Source organism: Nuphar pumila, chromosome 7 (genome assembly GCF_984573655.1).
Source record: "Nuphar pumila chromosome 7, dmNupPumi1.hap1.1, whole genome shotgun sequence".
Classification (NCBI taxonomy): Eukaryota; Viridiplantae; Streptophyta; class Magnoliopsida; order Nymphaeales; family Nymphaeaceae; genus Nuphar; species Nuphar pumila.
Genome location: NC_143255.1, coordinates 107701564 through 107724771, shown reverse-complemented (window position 1 = coordinate 107724771; position 23208 = coordinate 107701564). Strand labels below are relative to the sequence as shown.

General features: G+C 39.0%; 1 protein-coding gene across 2 annotated transcripts; it reads left to right on the top strand.

Annotated features, from left to right (window-relative positions):
* The first annotated feature begins 2510 nt into the window (after window positions 1-2510).
* Window positions 2511-22986, top strand: LOC149832829 (protein FREE1-like). Of its 2 annotated transcripts, XM_090014738.1 has the most exons (10): window positions 2511-3453; window positions 14106-14192; window positions 14291-14422; window positions 15453-15587; window positions 19404-19469; window positions 19586-19696; window positions 20722-20811; window positions 22261-22294; window positions 22380-22459; window positions 22549-22986. In XM_090014738.1, the coding sequence occupies exons 1-10, from the start codon at window positions 2593-2595 to the stop codon at window positions 22624-22626; spliced, it is 1674 nt and encodes a 557-aa protein (XP_089870864.1). In that variant the 5' UTR covers window positions 2511-2592; the 3' UTR covers window positions 22627-22986. The 2 variants fall into 2 exon arrangements, with proteins under 2 accessions (XP_089870864.1, XP_089870865.1); XM_090014739.1 differs by lacking the exon at window positions 19404-19469.
* Window positions 22987-23208: the final 222 nt, after the last annotated feature.

Sequence of the window (23208 nt, the reverse complement as noted above, 5' to 3'; positions counted from 1 at the left end):
GGGTTGGGGTGGGGGTGGGCGACAAGGTCTCCACCCTGGCCTCATTTCAAAATCCTGCCCTCCATCCCCGCACCGGTTTTTTATTTTAACCTCCCTTCTCGTTTCAGGTTCTCCATCCCTGATCCAAATAGGGCGAGGCGGGACAGGGCCCCATTTTCTCTCGATCCATTACCATCCCTAAAGAAGGATTGGGAACGAGGTAGGGTGGGACAAGGCGGGGCGGGAAAATGCAAGGATAGAGACGGGGATGGGGGCAAGATGGGGGGAAGCGTAAGTCCATCCCCGCATGGGTTTTGATTTTAACCTCCATACCGGCCTTCATCCCCGTTTCATGTCCTCTATCCCCGATCCAAATGGAGTGAGACAGGGTAGGGGCCCATTCAACAACACTCCCCCCCCTCTCAAGTCTTTGAACCATTCACTCTAAAAATGTATTGCTGAAAAAAGTGCTGTCACAGCTCCTCCATGAATTGAATTCAAGCTGCAACACATTTGATGGGACCAAGATAGCTAAATCCAAACATCACCTCTTAAAAAGTGTGAGATGCTCAAGGTGCAATACACAATGGGCCTAGCTGACCCAGCTCTTCTTAATGGGTGGTACTTGGTAGGGCTGGTAATTAGTGGGTTTGGTCATGTGGAGAATAAACTGTCATTTCTCAATGCTTGGGAACGAGCAGGTCACTCGGAATTGAAATTGGTTTGTGTTTGAGATCTGGCAGTCACAGAGACTTTCATGCATTTGGAAAAGTGGCAGATGTCAATCCCTCAATTGGACAGCTACCACTTGTAAGTGGTGGTAGTTATCAAAATTCAGTTTTTTAGGGCAAATACAAAAAAGAGATGGTCTTTATCATCTTTTTTAAATGTATAAACTACTTCCTTAACATCATTCTCCCAAACAGTCACCTTTGACTAAAGTCTATACCAAATGTTTTATCTCTCATCTCAGTTACCAGTTTCCAAACAAAACCTGTTCATAGTCAGAAGCCTTTAGTAGTACTTGACCCAACTGAGTGTGGCCGGAGTCAGTTTCAGCTTTTACTTCAATCACGCTAGCCTTTAGGATCATGTTAATTTGCCAACGACGAGTATAAAAATGTTAATCTAAACAAATAAAAGAAGATGATGTGCTTATAATTTCAGTACGGTGATAAGGACAGTGTGACTAGGTCTTCATGCCGAGTGTGGTTAAAAAAAAAAAAATAATCTCAACCAATAAAGCTTGAAAAGAAGATGAATTTCGCATCCTCAGATCTCATCCTAACCAGGTGAAAGATGTCAAAAGACTTGGAGACAATTTCTCTCTTTCCAAGTGTACCACAATGCAAGTATCAATTAGTCCCTAGCAAAAGACTCCTCCATGGCAACCCAAGTGACACCAATGCAGGAGGAGGACAGTAAATGTTGAAAGTAGCCAAGTTATATGAAATCCTTGATAAAAAAAACAAGGTGATAAACTCTCTCTTCAGCTGAGTTGCACTTGATACATCTGCTAGTTTTATGAAATCCTCAATTTTTAAGTGTGGCTCAATATAAGTAGCCAAACAAAGGTCTTGGACTGAGATGAAAGAACAAAACCCCACAAAGACTTGTAAGGATTGTCATTTCAAGCGGCAACAGGGAGTAGTAAAATGAGAACACAGTAAATATCCTCTCCTTGAAACAAGACCATTGTACGAACCCCTCTTCCAAAATTATCAATCTTAATGAAAAAAACTCTTAAATTCTATACCAGTGTTTTGGTGAGGCCAATCCAGGATTTGAACCCAGATACCACTTAGACTGTGTTTTATACTTTTGCATAAGAAAATTGAAGATTACATCATGCATGTAAGGAAGAGCAGACCACCATTTACAGAGTCGAGCTGGTTGGTAAACTAGCTGAATGAACTGAAGAAAGGGTATTTAAGCTTGACTCATTCTTATGGTAAGCCAAGCCGAGCTCAAGCTCATGGTGAGCATGAGTTAAACAAACAAAGCTCCAGTCAGGTTTGTTTATCAACAGAATACATTTTTTAAAAATAAAAATAACAAAATTTGGACTGCTATTGAGAAAAGCTCAGACTAACTCATTTACAAAATAAAATCTATAGAATTTGAACTCTAGGCTCATTACTTGCAAGCAAAACAAATCTATAGAATTTGAATCCTAGGCTTATTATTTGCAAGCCAAACATTTCAAACCATCTACATTTTATGATATAAAATGTAAAAAATATGTTTATTGTTAGTTAATGAGCAGCCTACACGAGCTGATCCCAGCCGAACGCTCATTGTTTGTGTTCAGCTTGCCAAGCCTACTTTTCATGAGTTAGAGCTCATTTCCTTTTCCTTTCCTACCACCACCAGGTCAATTTAAGACCTGATCGGGTCGGTCTTTTTTTTTCAATTTAATCGGCAGATCCAGATTAATTCTTTTTTTCATCCACAGATCTGACACGTGTCACAACCTCCTAACTGATGATGAAATTAAACCAAAAAAGAAAACCAAAACGAAATTCAAGCTTAACGCTACGCCCTTCTTCGTCTCTCTCTCTCTCGATCTCGATCTCTCGAATCCTCCCCCGTCCTTTTCCTACTCCCTTCACCATGCAGCAAGGTGGTGTTGGCGATTACAACTCTTCGTATTACCATCACCAACCACCGCCACCACCACTACCGGCGCCCCACCACCTCCCCCAGAATCAGCCACCCTCCTACGCTTCCGCCCCGCCCTATTCCACCACCACCACCATCCCCCACGTCCCCGATTACCCCTCCCCTTATCCTTCCTACCCCCATCTTTCCCCACCTCCCGATCCCATCCCTCCCACCGCCCCTTCCTACGCCCAAACCCCTCAGTTCCAACCCCACCCACAATCCTTCAACCCTTCCTACGCCCTCGACCCGCCTTACCCTCCCCAACCCATCCAGCAACAATCCTCTTCCTACCCCAATTACCCTCCCCCTCCCCCTTCCTCCATCCCCCCGCCCTACCCTTCATCGTACCCTGTTTCGACGACTCCGCCATATAATTCGTACGATTCCCTGCCGAAGTACGATAATTTGGGTTATTTGGACGGCAATTCGGGGAGGTATGGCGGTCAGGAGTATAACCAGAATCGCGTGCCGGAACTAGGGCAGGAATTGTATGATCGACCTCAGTTTCGGAACAGTCGGAGCTTCGGCAGGGACGATGATGAATTTGGTGAGGGTGTTTATGCCTATGATGGTGGGAGCGTGGAGCCTTATGCGGCGCGTGGGACGTCTGGTAAGGTGTTGTCCGGGTTCGATGACTACGGGAGGTCCACGGGGTTCTCGGCGGGGAAGGAGCAGTCGAGCTTGGTGAAGATCACGAGGGCGGTCCCAAAGGCGGAGACGCAGGAGGATGTGAGGAGCGGGGTGCAGAAGTTCAGGGTGAAGCTGTTGCCAGAAGGGGCTTCTCAGGGCACCATGGATGTTCTTTGCCAGGTTGTGAATGGAATAGTAGATCTTTGTGGTTTGTCATGTCTTTGTTTCTTTTTGCTCAATCTTTATTTTCAATGTGAATAATGTGGGGGGTATCCTTCTCTTTTGTTGGTTTAATTAATTTTGACTTACATTTCTAGGATTGAATCCCAATGGTTAACTCTTGATACAGAAGAAACAGAAAATATTGGATTCTGAGTTTCCTATCTGTTATTGTTATTTTGTGTATGAAGAAAACGACTATACATCATCCCTACCAGCAGAAAATCTAGGACAATACCATGATCACTATGCACAGTTGTGTTTTCTATCTGGTTGTTCTTCATGATTTTACATAGTTTAATGTAGGTTACGCTACATGTACAAGAACTGGACCACGGACTGCGTGATTTCACTCTTATTCTTATATATATGTTTTCTGTCTTTCCTTTATTTTGAAAATCATGAGATAATTTGTCATCTGATACCATATTCAGAAAGTATGATACATGTCTGATCAAGCTTCCTCTTCCTTTTGTTGTATGAAGTGATCCTGTCTTCCTTTTATAAAAATACCAACGATCAATGTCTTTGAGAATAGAAAACGAGTTGTCTAAGATTAGAACTACTTGCTCTTGTTTTGGACATTCAAGACAATCAATTCTTGCATTTGCAAGCGCCTTCTTCCTTGAAATTTTTTAACTTGCCTTTAGTTGCACATCATCCTGCATAAACCTTGGACCTTTTGCCCATGCACGTCTGTGAAAGACTGAGCACGAAGATCAGCAGTCAGCTGCTTGCCACCATACTCTTATGAACAGCTCTACTTGCTATAAAGAATAATTGCCTGCTTATTTTAAAAGATGGTGATTGAAAAATATCATCATGAAACGGCAGTTATGTTTCCATAGCAGGGTGCTTCACCATCACTGATTCTGTTTAAGACTTCCCCTCTATTCCCTTCAAATAGGAAAAGGAAAAAAAAGGCCTTGTCAATCTATCTAGCAATCTTGGAACTCTTTAGTGAATGGTAAAATATAAGCAAATATGAAAATATTATTATGCTCTGGTATCACTGAATACCACATCCACTTGGTCAAAAGGAGCAATATTACCGAAAGGAGTGTCCACACATTTCGAGATTACACTTCCTGAGCCAAAATTTAATTTGAAGTCTTTGTTGGATTTTGGATTCTTTCTTTCTTTCCTTTCTTGAAGCCCAAACATGTAGTAAGCATGTTGGGGTCACTTAAAGAGGGATATTTATTATGGGGGAACAAATTGAAAACATTGTGATGACATTTTGCTGGATCTAGCCTATAAAACTTGCCAGAAGATCATTTATATAATTTGCAAGCATGTTGCATTATGTATCGCTATATCACTAATCCTGAACAAACATGAATCCCCGGAGTCACTAGGTATTTGCAGTCCCAATAGGTCATGTAACCACTCAAGGAGATAAATAATACCAATAGGTTTATTCTATCTTCCACAGCTGTGACCCTTGGTCAAAGTTCTTTGACTAAAATAGGTATACAATCAAATGGAGCCAGCTAAGAATCCAGACTAAGCCTTATGGAAACACCTATTTAGAGGCCTTACAAAATTTGACCTGCTTATCCTCTAATTGCAACCTTTTGCCCTTTCAAAAGTTTTACCAAGAGGAAAAAATAACCAGATTCTGCTAACCATAAACCAGTGCTTCCGATAGTTGGCCACCCAAAGGATAAAGATGTGGAGACAACTGAAACCCCCTCAAAACCCATATTGAACCAAAAGGTCAGCCCTTGAGCACATCATGCTGCCAGTTGCATGAAATTCAAGGTTCTTCTGAAAATGGAAGTTGGAGCTAAAATCAAGAACAAAGGCCTATTTTTTATCAAATTGCCACATGATTAAATAAAATAAATTATTCTAGTCATAGCCACTATAAGTTTTAACCTTGGATTTTTTTATTTTTGACTACAACACTTCCATTAGAAGCAAACAATCAAAAATATCTAGAATAAGGAAATGCACTAGTTCCTTGTCATATTGTTGATACATGAGCCTGAGATGCATCTCCTTGTTATCAGACAGTTCCTGGCCAAGGATGATGTTATCCATGATTCAAATGACCCATTATCAGTAGTAAACCATTCTTCTTTGATTTCTTCCCCCTTTAAATGTACGTCTTACTAAAAATAATTTAGAGAATACAAGAGGGTATTAATGGAAACCTACCTCTTCCAAGATACTTATGATAGATTAGGGTTCCTAAGAGACCTCCAAAGAGAAAGAAGACAAGAAGGTTTTGGGGCTGTAATCACACTATTCCTAGAATTGGGAAAATCGTGCCTCTTGGTCTCTTTTATAATTGAAACTGCTAAAATAAAATGCATCCCAAAAATACCCCTGATTACATATGATACAAAAGTATTTAATGAGGGGTATTTAAGACAATATACAAAATAAAAATTATACATCACAATAATGGGTCGATCCAAACCCAAACCCAAATCCGAGTCACGTTAATAGCCTCTCTCAAGTTGAACGTGGTTATTGACCATGGACAACTTGCCTCTCAAATACCAAAATCTTCACTTCGTGAGGCCCTTGGTAAACAAATCAGCTTCATGCTCTTCAGTCTGCACTCTGGTCTCTATCTCGTCATCAATTTTTTGTCTGATGAAATGTTGATCAATTTCAATATATTTTGTTTTTCCATGATGAATAGGATTTAACAAGGTATTGATAACCCCTTGATTGTCACATAGTAGTAGGGATTTAGGTACAGTTTCCCCCAAATCATATAACAGGTGTCTGATCCAAGTCAATTCAGCAGTAACAGAAGCCATGGAACGATACTCTACTTTTGTACTGGATCTCGCTATAGCTTTCTGCTTCTGACTACTCCAAGAGACAAGATTTCTCCCAATAAAAACACACTACCCAGACATGGATCTCCTTTCATCGGGATCACTAGCCCAGTCGGCATCGGAATATGCCATAACCATTTTTAAATTCTCAGTTGTGGCTTTTTTTCCATAAATCAGACCATCTCCTGCAGGACCCTTTAAATATCTTAGAATTTTCTTTGTAGCCTCCATGTGTGGAACTCTAGGGTGGTGCATGAACTAAGACACTTGATTAACAACAAACAAAATGTCTGAACGAGTAAATATAAGATATTGCAGCATGCTGACATGACTCTTATACTTGGTCAGATCACAATATAGTTCTCCCTCATCAACACTCAATCTTTGGTGGATAGAAACTAGAGTGGCAGCTGGCTTACATTCCTTCATCCCTGTCTTATTAAGGAGATCCATAGTGTATTTATGCTGTATAAGAATAAGGGAATCATCCTTTCGGTCAATATCGACTCCAAGGAAATACCTCAACAATCGAAGGTCCTTCATCTTAAACTGTTTATTCAAAAACTCCTTCACCTCTTTAATATGTTTATCACAACTGCCGGTAATAATTATGTCATCAACATAAATAAGAAGTAAAGTGACAAAATTGTTACCTTTGTAGATAAAGAGAGAGTGATCCTGTGGAGAACGAAGAAAACCATAACTTTGAATTGCAAAGGAAAAAGTTTCAAACCAAGATCTTGAAGCTTGTTTCAACCCATAAATGGTTCTTTTTAACTTGCAAACATGAGTCTTTGGATTATTCTCATCATATCCTAGTGGTTGATCCATATAGACCTCTTCCTTGAGATGCCCATGAAAAAAGACATTTTTAACATCCAATTGACTCAATTTTCTTCAATGATCAATGGCTAAGGACAAGATAATGCTAATGGTACCTATCTTAACCACATGGCTAAAAGTCTCGTCATAATCATGTCCGTACTCCAGCGTGAATCCTTTTGCTACCATTTTGGCTTTGTATCTCTCAATGGTATCATCAAGTTTATACTTTATTTTATATATCCATTTTGAGCCAACTACATTCTTATTAGGTGATCTTTTTACTATCTCTCAAGTCTGACACTCATGTAAATCTTTTATTTCTTCATTCATGGCCTCTATCCACCTATTTGACTGTGTTGCATGCTGAAACAATTTGGGTTCTTGCTGTCCTTCAGTCTGAGTGAGGAATAATTGGAAATCTATGCTGAAGTTTTAATAACTCATCCACCTTTCAATCAGATGTCTCACCCCGCTTGACTTTATCACCAGCTTGAGTTGATTTCCATAGTTTGATTGTGGTTGTTGATCATTTGACATGGCTTGTTGTGGATCCTTATTGCGTCTTGTGTAAACACAACCCTCTTTAATTCTGCCTGAGCCTACCCGCTCACCTTCAAAATCAGCTTTTGTGTAAACTCCATGTGTTTCATTCTCTAATCCTTGGTCATGAAGTTGATCAAATTCATAATTGAGATGTATGTTGTAATTCATTCCGGAAAATAAACCATCATCCAACCAGGTTTGACCTCAACATTAGTGTTGTCCTGAGAAACATGGTTGTTGCACATATGAGAAGAAAAATTATGTTGATCAAATATAACATTTTTGGAGATTTTGATCTTTTCTGACTTAGGATTGTAGCATCTATAACCCTTGTAATCATTGGCATACCCAACAAAATGGTAGATGTGAGCCTTATCCTGAAACTTATTTCTTGGTTGGCTATCCACGTGAACATAGCATGCACAACCAAATGCCCTTAGCTCATTGTAGTTTGGATGTTTCTTGAATAATGTGAAATAAGGAGAGCTATTTTGCAAAATCTTTATGGGCAATCGATTTATGATGTGGACAGCTGTGTGAAAAGCTTCGGTCCACAACTTTATGAAAATCTTACTTGCATGAACCATAAACAATGTACTTTCCACAATATGACAATGCTTTCTTTCGGCAATACCATTTTGTTGAGGTGTGTTCGGGCATGAAACCCTTTAATTAATACCATTATTCTGTAGGAAATCAATAAATTCCTTTGATTAATATTCACCACCACCATCACATTGAAAATTTAAAATGTTTAGTGAAAATTGGGTACAAATATAGACACAAAACCTTTAAAACATGCCAAACACTTCATATTTATGTTTCCGAAAAAATATCCAGGTATAGGGAATAATCATCAATGAATGAAACATAATATTTATTTGTAGAGAGAGAAACAAGTGGGGATGGCCCCCAAACATCAGAATGGACGATTTCGAAGGGTCTCGAAGTTCTTTTATTATACGAATTAGATGAAAGTACATGACTCTTGCAGACTTGACAACTTGGATACAAAACATCACTAGACTCATGATCCAAGACTGATTTAGGCAATAATTTATTAATAACTAATCTCTCAACAAAAACATGACCACAATGACCTAACCTACTATGCCACACATTTGCTCGACAAGACTCTGAAATACTAAAGATAGATGCATGGGACTTAGGCTTCGGATGACTATCCAGCTTGGCTCGGGCACTCAGGGCATCCTCTTTGAAGACATACATGTTGCCACGTCTTTCACCTTCAGTGAACATCTTTCTCGTTTGAAGGTCCTTTACATACACAAAAGACAGGGTAAACTCAATGTAAGAATTGGTGTCATCAACAAGTTTGAAAATAGAGACTATTATTTTTAATATTAGGAGAACACAATACATTAGACAAGTGAATAAGATGAGATTTAGACAAAGATATAATAACATTTTCAGAATGTGTGATGCGGTGATGTTTACCATCTCCAGTAATAATGTTACTTCTACCATAACAAGGAATTAATATAGAGAATTTACCTGCATCACCTGTGACTTATGTCACATAGGTGCGGGTGCGGCGATGCAGCACTTTAAAAGAACTTTGGGTGCTAGGAGGGTATATATATATACTTAACAGTTTTAAGTTAACACTAATGAAATAAAAACAATTATCATATCATCAATTCATCATGCCTAAATTCATGCAACAAATCAAATTAATAATCTACAATTGCTATTCCTCATTACTAAAAAACAACACCATTGGAGGTGCATATATATATATATATATATATATATATATATATATATATATATATATATATATATATATATATATATATATATATACAGGTATGTGTGTGCATTTATGTATTTATATATAATATAAATAAAACTGAAATTTGGTAGGGTTAACTGAATTTATTTTTGGATAGAAATGGACCCCGATGTGGTTGACTTCACCTGACACAAATGAAGTCGTGTCTAAGTGTCGCACCCGCACCCACGCGGGTGTGACGTGGGTGTGGTGCCCTGTTAGAAGAGTCCGTGTTAGATAGACTATGACATGACTGGCAGCCCCAGAATCAACTTTCCAAACACCTTGATCATTTTGTTTGAAACTTAACCTAGAAAGTGCTGCTAAAAGTTCTTTGTCAGGACCACTCTGTCCCTTGTTCTGCCCATGATCATCATACTGAACTTTGCCTTGAGTTTCAGGATTATACCTTAGGTCATCCTTGAACCAACACGTTGCCTTTACATGACCCTTTCTTTTGCATATATAACATGTAGGTATATTGTTAGAATTGCCTCTACTTGCGAATGGGGGCCTATTTGGAGTGGGAAGGATTCCTCGTCTTCCCTGATAAAAGCCCCTGCCTCCTCCACGTCCATGATTCTGCAATGTTCATGTAATTAATGCCTCATCAAGTTCTACTTCACTTTTTCCTGTGTCAGATGTTCCCTTTAGTGACATCTCATAACTAAGGAGCTTGGCCTTCAAATCATCAAAACTTTGAACTGCTCCAGTGTACTGCAAGGTGGTGGACAACACATGAAACTCTGGGCCCAAACCAACTAAGGCATGCTGAATTTTATCTCTCTTAGAGACCTCACATCCAACCAATGCCAACCTATGTCACAGGTATTCGGCTAGCAGGGTGCCGCACCTGCGTCGACGCGGGTGCGGGTGCGGCACCGGGTGCGGTCAACCCGATCCTGGGTGCGTTGACCGCACCCAGGATCATTTCGGTCCATTTTTGTTTGGATTTTTTTTAAAAAAAAAATTGCCCTACGAAATGGGCTGCAGAATTTAAAAAAAAAAATTCTGGACAGCTGCTTGCTGCTGCTGCTCTTGTTTTATAAAGGGGCACTTGTGTCCACAACATCTGACGAGCTTTGTTGGCATCCCATGTTATTCCTGCCTCCAAACAATTAATTTACAGCGTTGGCATACTGTTAACTTGGAAATGATGATCCATCTTCCTCAAAAATTAAAACCAAAATTCAAGAGCCTTTTGAAGTCTTTATGCTTCAACCAACCAAATCCTTTTTCGTCAAGGATTTTCTCTCTCCATAATAAATGATAATAAATGATAATAAATGATAATGATGGTGGTAGAGTAGAGCCTTGGTGGCTATTAGTATTCACTTTTCTCCTGACGAGGTGCTCTAGCCGTAGCCTTGTGTAGACCTCTCTTTTCCACATGTCAAATCCAATAAATTTCTTTTAGCTGTCATCTGTGTGCAACTGTATATAAAATGAAATTTGAAGAACCCTAGGCAGTGGCGTGGTAGTGGCGTCGTAGGCCTCGTGAAGACTCTCTCTCCAACAAACCACGTCAAACCTTTCGTTTATATTTTTTTTCGTGAAGACCAGGGAGTTTCAGACATGATTGAATCATGACAGTCAGCAGAACGCAGCAGGCTGGGTCGATCAGATTGCCAATCCTTTCGGTTCATCAATTTTGTCCCGTTGAGCTAAAGTACACAACAAGCAGAACGTGGGTAACAAGTCTTCATCCCCGACCCCCTTCTCTATATATATTTACATTTTTGCCCCTGCCGCACCCCCGCACCCGCACCCATGTGACATAGATGCCAACTGATCTGTGATAGACGAAATCTTATTGAAATACTCCAATATAGATATGGTTGCATCCTTCTTCAACATCTAAAACTCTCTCTTCAGGTAGATGACCTTAGCCTCTGAAATTTGAGAATAAGTCTGGATCAAGGTGCTCCACAATACGATGGCACCACAGTCATCTAGAACTCCCACTAATACTTCTTGAGACAAGGTGAAAGTAATATAGGCTACTAGAGCCTGATCCTTCTTCATCCAATTGACATAATATGGATTGCAAACAGTCCTTGTTGTTATGATAACCCCTTTGTCATCTTTAATATCCTGTACAAGAAACTTAGGTGGAGCAAAAACTGATCCGTCTAGGTAACCAGCAAGATCTTGGCTCTTAATGAAGGGAACAATTTGTCTCTTCCAGGTAAGAAAGTTGGAGTTTAATTTTTCAGAGATTAATTGGCTGAGGAAATTGGCAGGGATGGATCCTTGGGAGGAGTTTGAATCCATGAGTGATAAATGTTGTCGCACAATAAACAATGAAGTAGCAAAACAAAATAGGTGAAAAACACATAAAGAATTATGGGTAAAATAAGGGAAACATAGGCTCAAGGGTGGTGATCACACAACAAATAATGGAGAAACGCAACCCAAGAAAATGGTAACTTCTGACTGCTGACTAACAACGAGGTGGAGATCTGCCTTTTTTTTGCAGATCAGGTTAAAAAGAACCCAACAGAAAAAATTGATCAGCATAGAATGATTTCAGCAGGCCTTGGGTTGTTGAGATACCATAACGTGATATCAAAGGAAAATTAGGGCAGACTCAATCAGAGAGAAAAATATTAATCAACATGATTCAAGAGAAAAATCGAGGTTCAGACAGACTCAATCAAGCAAAGATTGGTCAACAACGTGACTCAAAGATATTAGATAAGAAACCAAAAAAGGTATTTATGTTATTACCCCTCCTTTTTTTTTAGATTAATGAAAGAAAGCAGGGATAATAGAGATATAAGACGTAGATTCGAAAAGATACCAGTTTTTGGGAAGAATGCAGATTTGGGAAACTTCAAGAAGAAAAGATGATGAGAAGATAGAAATGAATATTTAGGAGAGAAACAGATTTGAAAAAGAAAACACAGATTTGAGAAACCTTGAGAAAAAGAGAAGATAAGAAGAGGAGGATGAAAACCTGGAGAGAAAATTAGATCTTGATGGTCGTGGAGACTTACTAGCGTTGATCCGGATCATAGCTCTAATACCATGATAGATTAGGATTCTTGAGAGACCTGCAATGAGAAAGAAGACAAGAAGGTTTTGGGGCTGTAATCACACGATTCCCAGAATTGGGAAAATCGTGCCTCTTGGTCTCTTTTATAATTGAAACTGCTAAAATAAAATACATCCCAAAAATACCCCTGATTTACAAAAGGATTTAATGAGGGGTATTTAAGGCAATATACAAAATAACAATATACATCACAATAATGGGTCGATCCAAACATGTCAATCCAAACCCAAACCTGAGTCATGTTAATAACTTGAACCTTTTCTTTTTGATATGTAAATTTTTGTGATGATGTTGACTATAGACATAATTTTTGCAAGAAGTGTATCCAATAACCTGTATCCGTAGTGGATCAAGAAATTTTGCTATAATATTCTACAATCCCATCCTGCACATGAAGTGTGTCCTTTTTCTGTTTTTGTAAGATATTTTTGTATATGCCATCTTAGCCTTATCTAGTCATTCCTTACAAGTAATCAGTATTGTTAAAAACACCCCTCAAGGCGCAAAAAGCATGCCTCGCTTCGCCTCAAGGCGAGGGCCTTTTTGCCTTGAGGCGCAATTGCCCTGAGGTGTATGCCTCATGCGCTATGAGGCGTGCGCCTCAGGGTGAGGTGCGCTTCAGGCATGAGGCGTGTGCCTCATAGTTATGAGTTAGCCCCAAAATTTTTTTGGACTATCTCCCTCCCTGCTCTCTCGGTCTCCTTGCATCTCTGGCAAAGAAGAAGAAGAAGGTATGTACCAATCCTCCCTGCGTCTCTCTCTCTCTCTCTTTGCTCTCCTTCTCTGTGTCTCTCGGTCTCTCCTTGCTATCCCTGCGTCTCTCGGTCTTTCCCTGCATCTTTCTCTCTCCTTGCTCTCCCTACGACTATCTTCTCGCCCTGCGTCTCTCCCTGCACTCCTTGCGTTTTTTTGAAAGGCAAGCTAGGGTTAGTCAGACCCCTACTAGTTATACAACCATACCATTGGGTTTTAACCTGCAACACCCCAACACAAGGTGACATGCACTAGCTTCTCCTTCTAGACAAGCTGAGCCTCTGTTGGTTTTTTTGGCTGTTTTCTAAACATATCCAATTCATTGGATTATATAAAGCATTGACTCAATTTCTTTAGGGGTGCCATGTTACTCTTTGAGTTTTTATAATTTTTTGTGTTAATGTATATTTTCTTATATGCATTTTTGCTTTTACATGTTAATCTCATATTTTTTCATTATTTATTTGAGATTTTTTGTTGCTTCATCAATAAAGCATTTATTTATTTATTTATAATTTTAGATATTTTTTATAGTTTTTTTAAGTTTTCAAAAAAAAATTGAGGCTTATGCTTTACACCTCGAGGCATATGCCTTGCCTCAGTTTTTGGTGGAGCGCCTCGCTACGCCTCAACGCTTTTCACAACATTGCAAGTAATGCTTTCTCCTATGGTAGAGGCATCCATTCCTTCCCAAGGTTCATGTTGGATGCTTATTGCAGAAAGTCACACCCTTTCCTTTTCCTCTAGTAGATTAATATGTTATTTGTGAATCTGGTATGCTTATCAATTCTTTTATAATAAGATAATCACATTTTAAACCTTTTTCCTTTTTCTTTCGCAGATTGGTTTGGATGGGATCCACATGCTTGAGCCAAATACAAATCGGATGCTTAGAATATACCCGCTTGAGACAATTACAAAATGGGAAGTAAGCTATTTGGTTCCTTTAACCTGCAGGCTATTTTTTCTTCTTTTAATGGCTTTACTATTTTCTAATCACTACTTGTTCATTTCTGAGTTTTCCAGGTGAATGATCCATCTATATATACTTTTTGGTCCAAGAGTGCTGTTGACATTGAGCCAAGGCGCATACGCCTGCAATCAAATAGATATACCACTAGTACCATTTTGGACACCGTAACTGCTGCTGCTGTGCAGGTTAGAATCATAATATAGAATTTATGCTCCTTTGGTGGTTTGTATTGTATTGATTATCATTATTATCTTGAAAACACATTTTTATTTTGTGTTTGTACTCTTTATTTGTTACATCTTTTTTAACCACTGTGTCCGTGTGCACATGCGTGCTCCTTTGCCCCTTTTTCTGTCTTTTTCTTGAGAAACTCCATCTTGTAAGTGATGCGGCATATGTGATGGCTTATGGTTAAGGGTAGGGGTGTCAACGGGTCCTGTATACCTGGACCTGACCCAGACCAAACCCTATAGGGTCCAAGTATGGTGATAAATAAGAAAACCCAGGTTCGGACCTGAAGCCGATTAATACATGGATCCGGGTATAGTTTGTGAAATTTTATGCCAGACCCGGGCCCGACCCGAGTTCCGATTAAGACCCACAAATTTTTAATGTAAAAATGATAAAAATTATTATTTTACTGGGTATGGTCCGGGTCTGGTTCATATAGTTCTTATCGGGTCCGGGTATGGTTTCTCTTATAGTGGACCCGATTAGACCTGGGTCCGGACCAGATACCATACCCGAAAATCGGGTCCAAGTCTGGTTCCACCTGGGTCTGAACCAAACCCGACCCGTTGACACCCCTAGTTAAGGGTAGTCATGGGCAAGTAATTTTTAATAGGTCTGGGCTTTTGACTTAAGCAGGCTTGAGACAGTCACATGGTCGTTCTTTTTCTTTTTTCCCTGCAGAAAATTGTGCTGCATTTTGGTCTGTTTTTTCTTTTTGACGCTGCAGAAATCATTCTGCGTGCATTTGGTCACTTTCCTTTGGTCTGCAAGCCCTAGCTATTTTACATATGCTCATTGTCTCTATTTGTTTGAGGTTTTAGAGGGAAAGATTTTGGTGTTGGATAAATGTTTCTTGATCGAGGTTTTATCACTGTTGGATGAGTGATAGGTTAGGGAGAGATGCAAGAAGGCCTTTCATTGTCAAATACTTGACACTGTCACATGGTGGAGTGGCTTACAGTTTCTTATTTGTCCAAATGTCAGCTTAAGGAAATGGGAGTGAGAAGCAGAGAAAACACTGATGCTGGTAAACCGTCAGACCAGACAACAGAAAAGAAGAAAGGCTTTGTTGATTGGATAAACATTATTAAGCCTGCCAATGAGGAAAAAGATCACTGGGTATGCTTCTGAAAGATGCAATTTTTATTTTCATGCAATTATTTTTGCTTCCATGTTGTGGTTCACATTAACCTTGTTTTTTTTTGGTTTGCCAAATTGCAATTTATCCTCTTCGTCGGTTTGCCTTAAAAAAAAGAACATTTTACTGTACTAACTATTGTATTTTGCTCTTTTTTCAATGTATTAGTACTCCTTTAAGTTTTTTGTTCTAATGTCTACAAGATTTTATAGTTGGTCTTGAGTTTTGAAGCAGCTTAGTTGATACTGATAATGTAATTTGAGCTGTTGATTTCTCGAAATGTTTTTTGTATCCTTAATAAAAGCAATCTGAAAGAAAGCAGTTGTTTTTTTGTTTTTTGTCTATGTACCTTCAATATGTACCTTCAATAAAATTAGGTCTCAATTGCTTCATCTTCTGCAAGACCATGTTGTCTTGACCAACAGCTTTTTCTATCCTTGGTTGAGAGCTTGCTTGTGTAATACCTCGACCAGATGCAAAAACATGGATTGTTTGAGAACTGGGCTTCCTGATATCACTTAGCAATGGTTGCTTCCTGTCTGTTTTAGGCCAAAGATTATTTTTTGGGAAAGTTTCTTGGTGTCAAAATGATGTTTCTTACATAATTTGAAAAACCATAATCGCCATTATCAATTTCACAGTAATGCTAGCAAGGAAATTCCTTTAAAAATCTATTTTTTCTTGAGATGATCTCAACAATATTTCAACAAGAAAACAATAATGAAAATACTGATTTTGTTTTTAGAAGTGATTTCATCTGTCTTTTTGTTTAAGAAAATAAAAAGAAGTGAAAACTGGTGAGAATTTTATTTTCACTTTGTGGTGACTGCTTGAAATTTGTCAAGTTGATTCATGAGATGGACAAGTCTTATAGAGTCAAAGGCTTTCTTATCTTTCATCTAGTCAAGTGGAATCTCAAGAGGTACGTGCTCGACTTGTTTCAACCAGACTGAGCAACTGATTAGCAGGTGGACATGTCAACTTGTACCTTAGCTTCCCAGAAATGGTGGGGTGTCTAGCTTGTTTTTTGATGGGTATGGTGTGTTTCTCAGTCATGAAGGTTTATAAATAATCGTAGCTTGTCACTAGACCACTCAAAAACCTTTTTAAGCTTTACTTTTGAGTGTGCTTCAAGCTGGGTTCAGATTGTGGCTTATATTGGCAATTGTTAGGGGGAGCAAGTATTTAATTTGTAGTTTATATGTTTTTTGTCTTTTATTCATTTATTTGATTTTAGTTTCTTAATTTGTGTAGAAGTAGGTGATGCAAATGATGTTGGAGGTATTGCATAACGTGAGGATCATGATAAATGAAGCATTCCTTTTTTTTTTAGGATGATAGCTTTTCAAGGTTACCTTTTACGTTTACTTGTTAATAAGTTCAGCCTTAGATGTGCTTCAGGTTCATTAAGAGCCTTATGATGTTTGTATACATTTGATCGTTAGGTATATGTTGTTGATTACGTTTCTTTTCTTTTTTTGGATAGCCAAGTTGGGGATAACCCCCATGAGATTTGAACCTGAGACCCCTCGGTTATGATAATCCAACTATCTCATTTGATCCGACTATGTTTCTTTTCTTGGGATAACCCCCATGAGATTCGAACCCAAGACTCCTCTGTTATGATAGTGCGACCTAACCATCCAGCTATCTCATTTGACCCCCCTCCCCCCCCCCCCCCCCTATGTTTCTTTTCTGGAACAATTGAAGGAATTTCTTTTTTTGAGTGATTTGCTATTTTTTGCTGGTCAATGTCCATGTGTGAATCTGGTTTGTGTACCCTGAGGTTACCATACTAGGAAGCGGAACAAACGAGAAGCAAAAGCGAGAAGCGAGATATTTTAAAATTTATAAGAAGCGGAAAGCGAAGAATCAATTTAAAAGCAAAATAGGAACAAAAAAAGAAGTGATATGGATCGATTGCGAAGCAAAATACTAATCAAAGGAGAAGAGAAGAAAAACTAAAATAAAAATGATTATTCTTAAATTTTGTGATTTTAGTGTTAGAATTAAATTCTTCTCAAAATCTAAAAATGTTGGTTGCCAATTTAAAGGATGTATATGAGAAGCGAGTGGGAAGCATGAAAAGAAGCATGAGAGAAGCACATAGGAATCATGTAGGGAAACATGAAAAAAACGTGTGGGAAGCATAGGAGAAGCGTAGGAGAATCGAGATTCCTATCAAGTTTCGGAAGCGATGAGTTTCGTGCTTACGAACGGGTTTCCCACCTATCTATGAAGCTTCCAGGAGAAAATTTAGAACTCCCAAATGACATCATAGAAAAATCACAAATTTCAGGGGCAAGCGACACAGAGACATGGAGATGCAATTTTTAGAAGTGGTCGGACAGATTAGACAGGACAGGGATAGACAAGACAACTTTTAAAATCGAGTTCTCTTTACAGTGAACTCAATAAATCGTGAGATTTTGAGGGTAGACGCTAGACACCTTAAAGTATGCTGGATCCAATTTGCAGACTCAGATACTTCACGGTTTGGGCTGGGTGATTTTTCGAAGTCTGACACTTTCTGTGTTTGTTAGAATTCAGGCTGGGCAGACTTGGGTTTAGTGGACTCTAAACTAGGTTTGGGGTTAAGGGAATGGCTTGCATGACTTACTGGACTTAGGCTGACTCAGATGAGGTCTACTAGAGAAGCTGACTCAGGTGAGGTCTACTACCAAATGATGCTTCAACCAGGAGATATCTTAAAAAAAGTATTATGGCAAAGGTTGCACTTGATTTTCAATCATTTCCCGCTCACTAACTTGAGTGCCCCATTTCCATGTCAGACCATTTGATGCCATCTTCCTCTTAAAAACTCAATAAGAAGCTACTAATAGAGATTTTTTATGTTAGTCCACTTCCTTGAGTGAAAAAAGGGTGAAAATGCACTCTTGAGCAAACCATAAAAGCCCCTTCCCTTACGCATGAATCGGCCCCTAAATTGCTCTCACGATTTCTGGGGTACATGAGTTCCCCTCTAGTGACTTCTACACAAATGGAGAAGTCGACTATATCATACGATACAGTACAACACAACCGATACGAGTATGATACACACTCGTATCACGATACTAGTGTGTATCGTATTGAAAATCCTCATAGTAACGGTACGTATTATACAATGCGGTACAATACTTACAACACTGATCTATGTTCTACATTATGCAAGAACTTGACCACAAGGATTTGTACATCAGGATAATTTTGGTATACAGATTCACTTTATATTTTATGCTCTATTTTATGCGAGAACTTGACTAGAGAGTTTGGACAATGTTTGATACTGGCTTTTGTAGTCTAGGCTCTATGTTATGCTAGAACTTGACTACAAGGATTTGGACATCAGGATAATTTTTGGTATACAGATTCACAGGATTGGTATCATACTTTTTCTAAAGAGAGACTTTTCTTGCTTGCAAATTATTTGAATCCTGCCCCAAGGGTGGTTGGCTTAGTTCTGTGGGGGCGTTGGCTGTTAGACGGGCAGTTAAGGTTCGATTCTCATAGGCGTTGCCCCTCTGTGCAAGCAAACACATAGCATAGGCTCCGGGGGCAGGGGTCCTAGCCTTGGAGTTTTACGCTGCCGGCATGACGACAGTAGGTATGGCAGGCTGAGCCAGCACGACCAGGTCTTTGTGCCGGGTGCAGTTTCTTCAGGTTATAAATCCAAAAAAAAAATGTATTCCTTGTGATGTAAACCAGCATGACTAATTTATTTGTTCTTTCTTGTACTTTTTAATTTTTTATATTCAAATTTAATGATAAAAAATTAATGCAAATTGCTCCATCAGGTCCCTGATGAAGCAGTATCAAAGTGCACAGCATGTGCAACAGATTTTGGGGCCTTTAATCGTAAGGTTATAATTCTTCCTCCTTGGCTGTCTCATATTGCAATTATTTTTTCTGGAATAACTAAATAAGCTTTCCTGTAAGGTGACTTTTTGGCATAATTTTGGACCATTGCTATTTTCAGCATCATTGCAGGAACTGTGGAGATATATTCTGTGATAAGTGCACCTGTGGTAGAATTGCTCTCACAAATGATGATCAAGCTCAACCTGTGAGAGTTTGTGACAGATGCTTGGTATGGTTTTTACTTGTGCCTGTCAGTGAACTTATTGGTTTTTCCTTTTTCTGGTGGATACTCAGGCTGGAGGGCAACCCCCAGTTGAGTTTGAACCAGATACCCCTCAATTAGGATAGCATCACTCTAACCGGTCAGACTATCTTATTTAACCCTGATTTCTTGATTATTGAAGTATGATGTGCTGTCAACACTTTGCATCTCTTTCTGCTTACCGTTTTATTCTTGAAGTTGGAATTTAGTTTGAGTGTGTTATATAGAAATCCATGATTCTTCATTGACCTTCTCTCTGTTTATGTGTTATGACGACTGATGATTGCTATATTGGGGTGCTAGGCTGTTGCTTCTAGAGAGTTATACCGTTGGCAGATTTGTAATTGTAGCGTTCCGATGCCATTGATTCACAAAGCTGTGAATCATCAGGTGTGGGCTCTGGGGTACGCACTCAATCCAGATATAACTTCTGGAGGTTTTGGTCTAGGGGACCTGATGGACATGGGTCCAGATTTGGGATGCTTATAGATGTAGTTGGTCAGGTTCTGAACCCCACTTTTGTAGTCAAGTGGATACATGAACTGTTTATTTGGATCTATATGTCTAATCCACATATGTGTATCACAAAATGTATAAGTGGGTTTGACCTTGGCCCTGCTTCCATTCTAACAAAATTGAAATTGTTAGTGTTGGTTTTGAGCATGCACACACACACACACACCTTCAAATGAGGTATAAGAAAATTTTGTAGATCTAGTACTGCCTGGTAATTTGGTCTCTGACTATCTGGATGTCAGAGAGAGAGAGAGAGAGAGAGAGAGAGAGAGAGAGAGAGAGAGAGAGAGCTTGGACTTCAAAAAGAAAATAACACTTTATAACCTTTTTTTTTTGGTTTTTGTGTCCAAATTTTCATATTCTTTATACAGCAAAAGGGATGCAAATAGTATCTCACTGGTTGTGTTTATGGTGGAAGAATCAGGTTTTTTCTCTCATTCAGCTCAGAAAACTGTCCATTTTTTTTCTCCCTGTAGGCTGAAGTAACTCAAAGGCTGAGTAGTGCCAAAGAAACCAATAAAGCAGTTGGAGTGCAGAGCCATGAAGATCTTGCCAAGAAGCTTCAGGTACAATATGAATCTTTAGTAGATCCATAAATTACATAGGAGTTTGATCATATATCATTTTAATGTTCTGTTTAATAGAACAAGCATTGCTGCAGTGGACGTTATATTTAACCTAATGTGCCAATTTGTTGACAAGTCCACCAACGGGTCTAGTCGACTTGGTGTCATTTGGGCTTGCATTTGACAACATAGAGCACTCATTCAAAGTCTACTTGTGGGCCATCTTGTTGGAGTTTTTCTTTAATGCTTCTTTTTTGATGTTTTTCTGGCAACTCGTGGAAGACCTTAACTAGGTTTATCCAGTTGGATTTTTTCATGTTAACAGAAATCTTGTCGACATCTTATATTAATTTAGGGTAATTTTCAAATACCTACCAAATTTTTTATCTTAATCAAGATGCCCACCAGAGTTTTCACATTTTTAAAATGATCCCAAGCTTTTGCCACCTTGAAGCAGATACCCCCATTTCTCTACGACTATGTCATAGTGACTCGGCCAACTGGGTGCTGCACCCGCGTCGACGCGATGCAGGTGCGGCACCCGGTGCGGTCAACCTGACCCTGGGTGTGGTCAACGCAGCCAGAGTCATTTATGTCCAACTTTTGGACTTTATATATATATATATATATATATATATATATATATATATATATATATATATATATATATATATATATATATATATATATATATATATATATATATATTGCCGCACCCCCGCACCCACACCCACACCCGCACCCGTGTGACATAGCTCTACGACCATTGTTTTGGTCATGGGTTATGTTTATTATAATGTTAAAGCTATCATTGTTACCCCTATAGAAATGTATCAAGTTATCAACAATATTCCTTATGCTGAATACCCATTTATCCTTCATTGTTTGCGTGTAAGATCGCCAGAACAAGATAGTTTTTATTTGTTGTTCACTTTTATCATTTACGATGAAGAAGTTAGGACAGGGATGAGTTCAAGTCATGGAACTAAATTTGGCTTTAGTTACTTTTGAAAGGGTAAATGTGTTATTTCAACATATAAGATTATTGGGGGTTAACTCATGCGGTTATGTGCTCAACCCAGGTTAAAAGTTTTGGTGTATTTTAAAAGTTAGAACACTTCGGTGGAAAAGTATCGTGGCCTTTTGATAATTGCCATTTAATTTGTCTGATGAATTATTATCCTTTTATGTTCAAAAGGAAAGAGAAAGGACTTGGGGTTATAATGTTGGTTGGGTTTTTCCATGCGAGAGTTAATTTTTCCTACTGTAAACCTCGTTTTCACTTTAATCAAATGAAAATAAGAATCCAGAGGCATCCCTAAGACTGCATATTCTGTGAGATATTTCCAAAGGCAACATTGCGGATATCAAGCCTGTCACCATCTTGGCATTGCGAGCAGGATTATGCCAAACTCTGATTAAGATCTGTATTTGTTTATTGGACCACAGGAAGAAATGAACAAAAATCGAAAGTCATCATCAGGTCAGCTTCACTGATGTCCAGGTTATATTCCATTTGGCATCTACCACCACAAGTTTTTTTTCTCTGATTAGTGGCAATCTGACAGCTTCTTCTCGAGCCGGTTCTGATGGATCTGGGAGAAGGATGAGAGAAGTTGCATGCCCAATATGCACAGTCCATTTGCAGGTGCGTAATCTCTTTGAAACCCTCACGGTACACCTTCTCTATTCTCTTACGAAGAATTTTGTGCATTTTCTTATCACTTGCACTTGCAGGTCCAAGTTCCAAGCTCTGGATCGGAGACGATAGAGTGTGGAGTCTGTCAGCATCCCTTCCTTGTCAGTGCACACTGACGATGGATACCTGCCTCATTTTAACTTCCTCTGAGATCTCCACTACTTCCTCCGCTCTTAAGTTCTAGTAATGGCTTCTAGTTAGAGGCTTGTGTATATACTGAACCGCCTGTTTATAAATGGCACCTTACTAAGAACTATCCCTTTTGTCGTGGTTCATTCCCCTACTGTGTAATCTGTGTGAGTTGCTGCACAAGTCACTGGTGTCAAAATGGTTGACGCAGTAGGAGATTTGATGATTCTACGGGTGATAGATAAATGATGGTCGGTATGCTTTAGAATGTTGGGTGTCTTTGATTACAGTAATTGTTACTGTTGGCCGAAGCGGTAAATAAATGGTGTGCTAAAGTTGTTTTGAAAGCTTTGTTTTTGCAGAGCAAGTATTCTGGTTATCATGTTATTTTGTATTGTTTTTTCAGCCAGAACTTTCTCCCTTGATTGTTTGCAGCCAGAAGATTGAACAAATAGTATTTTGTAATCGTGGTGTACCACAAGACTGAACAAATCCAAAGATATGCTTAGATTTGTTCGATATCCAGTACCTGTTTGGACCTATTTACACCTGGCCGGTTCCATCTCCAT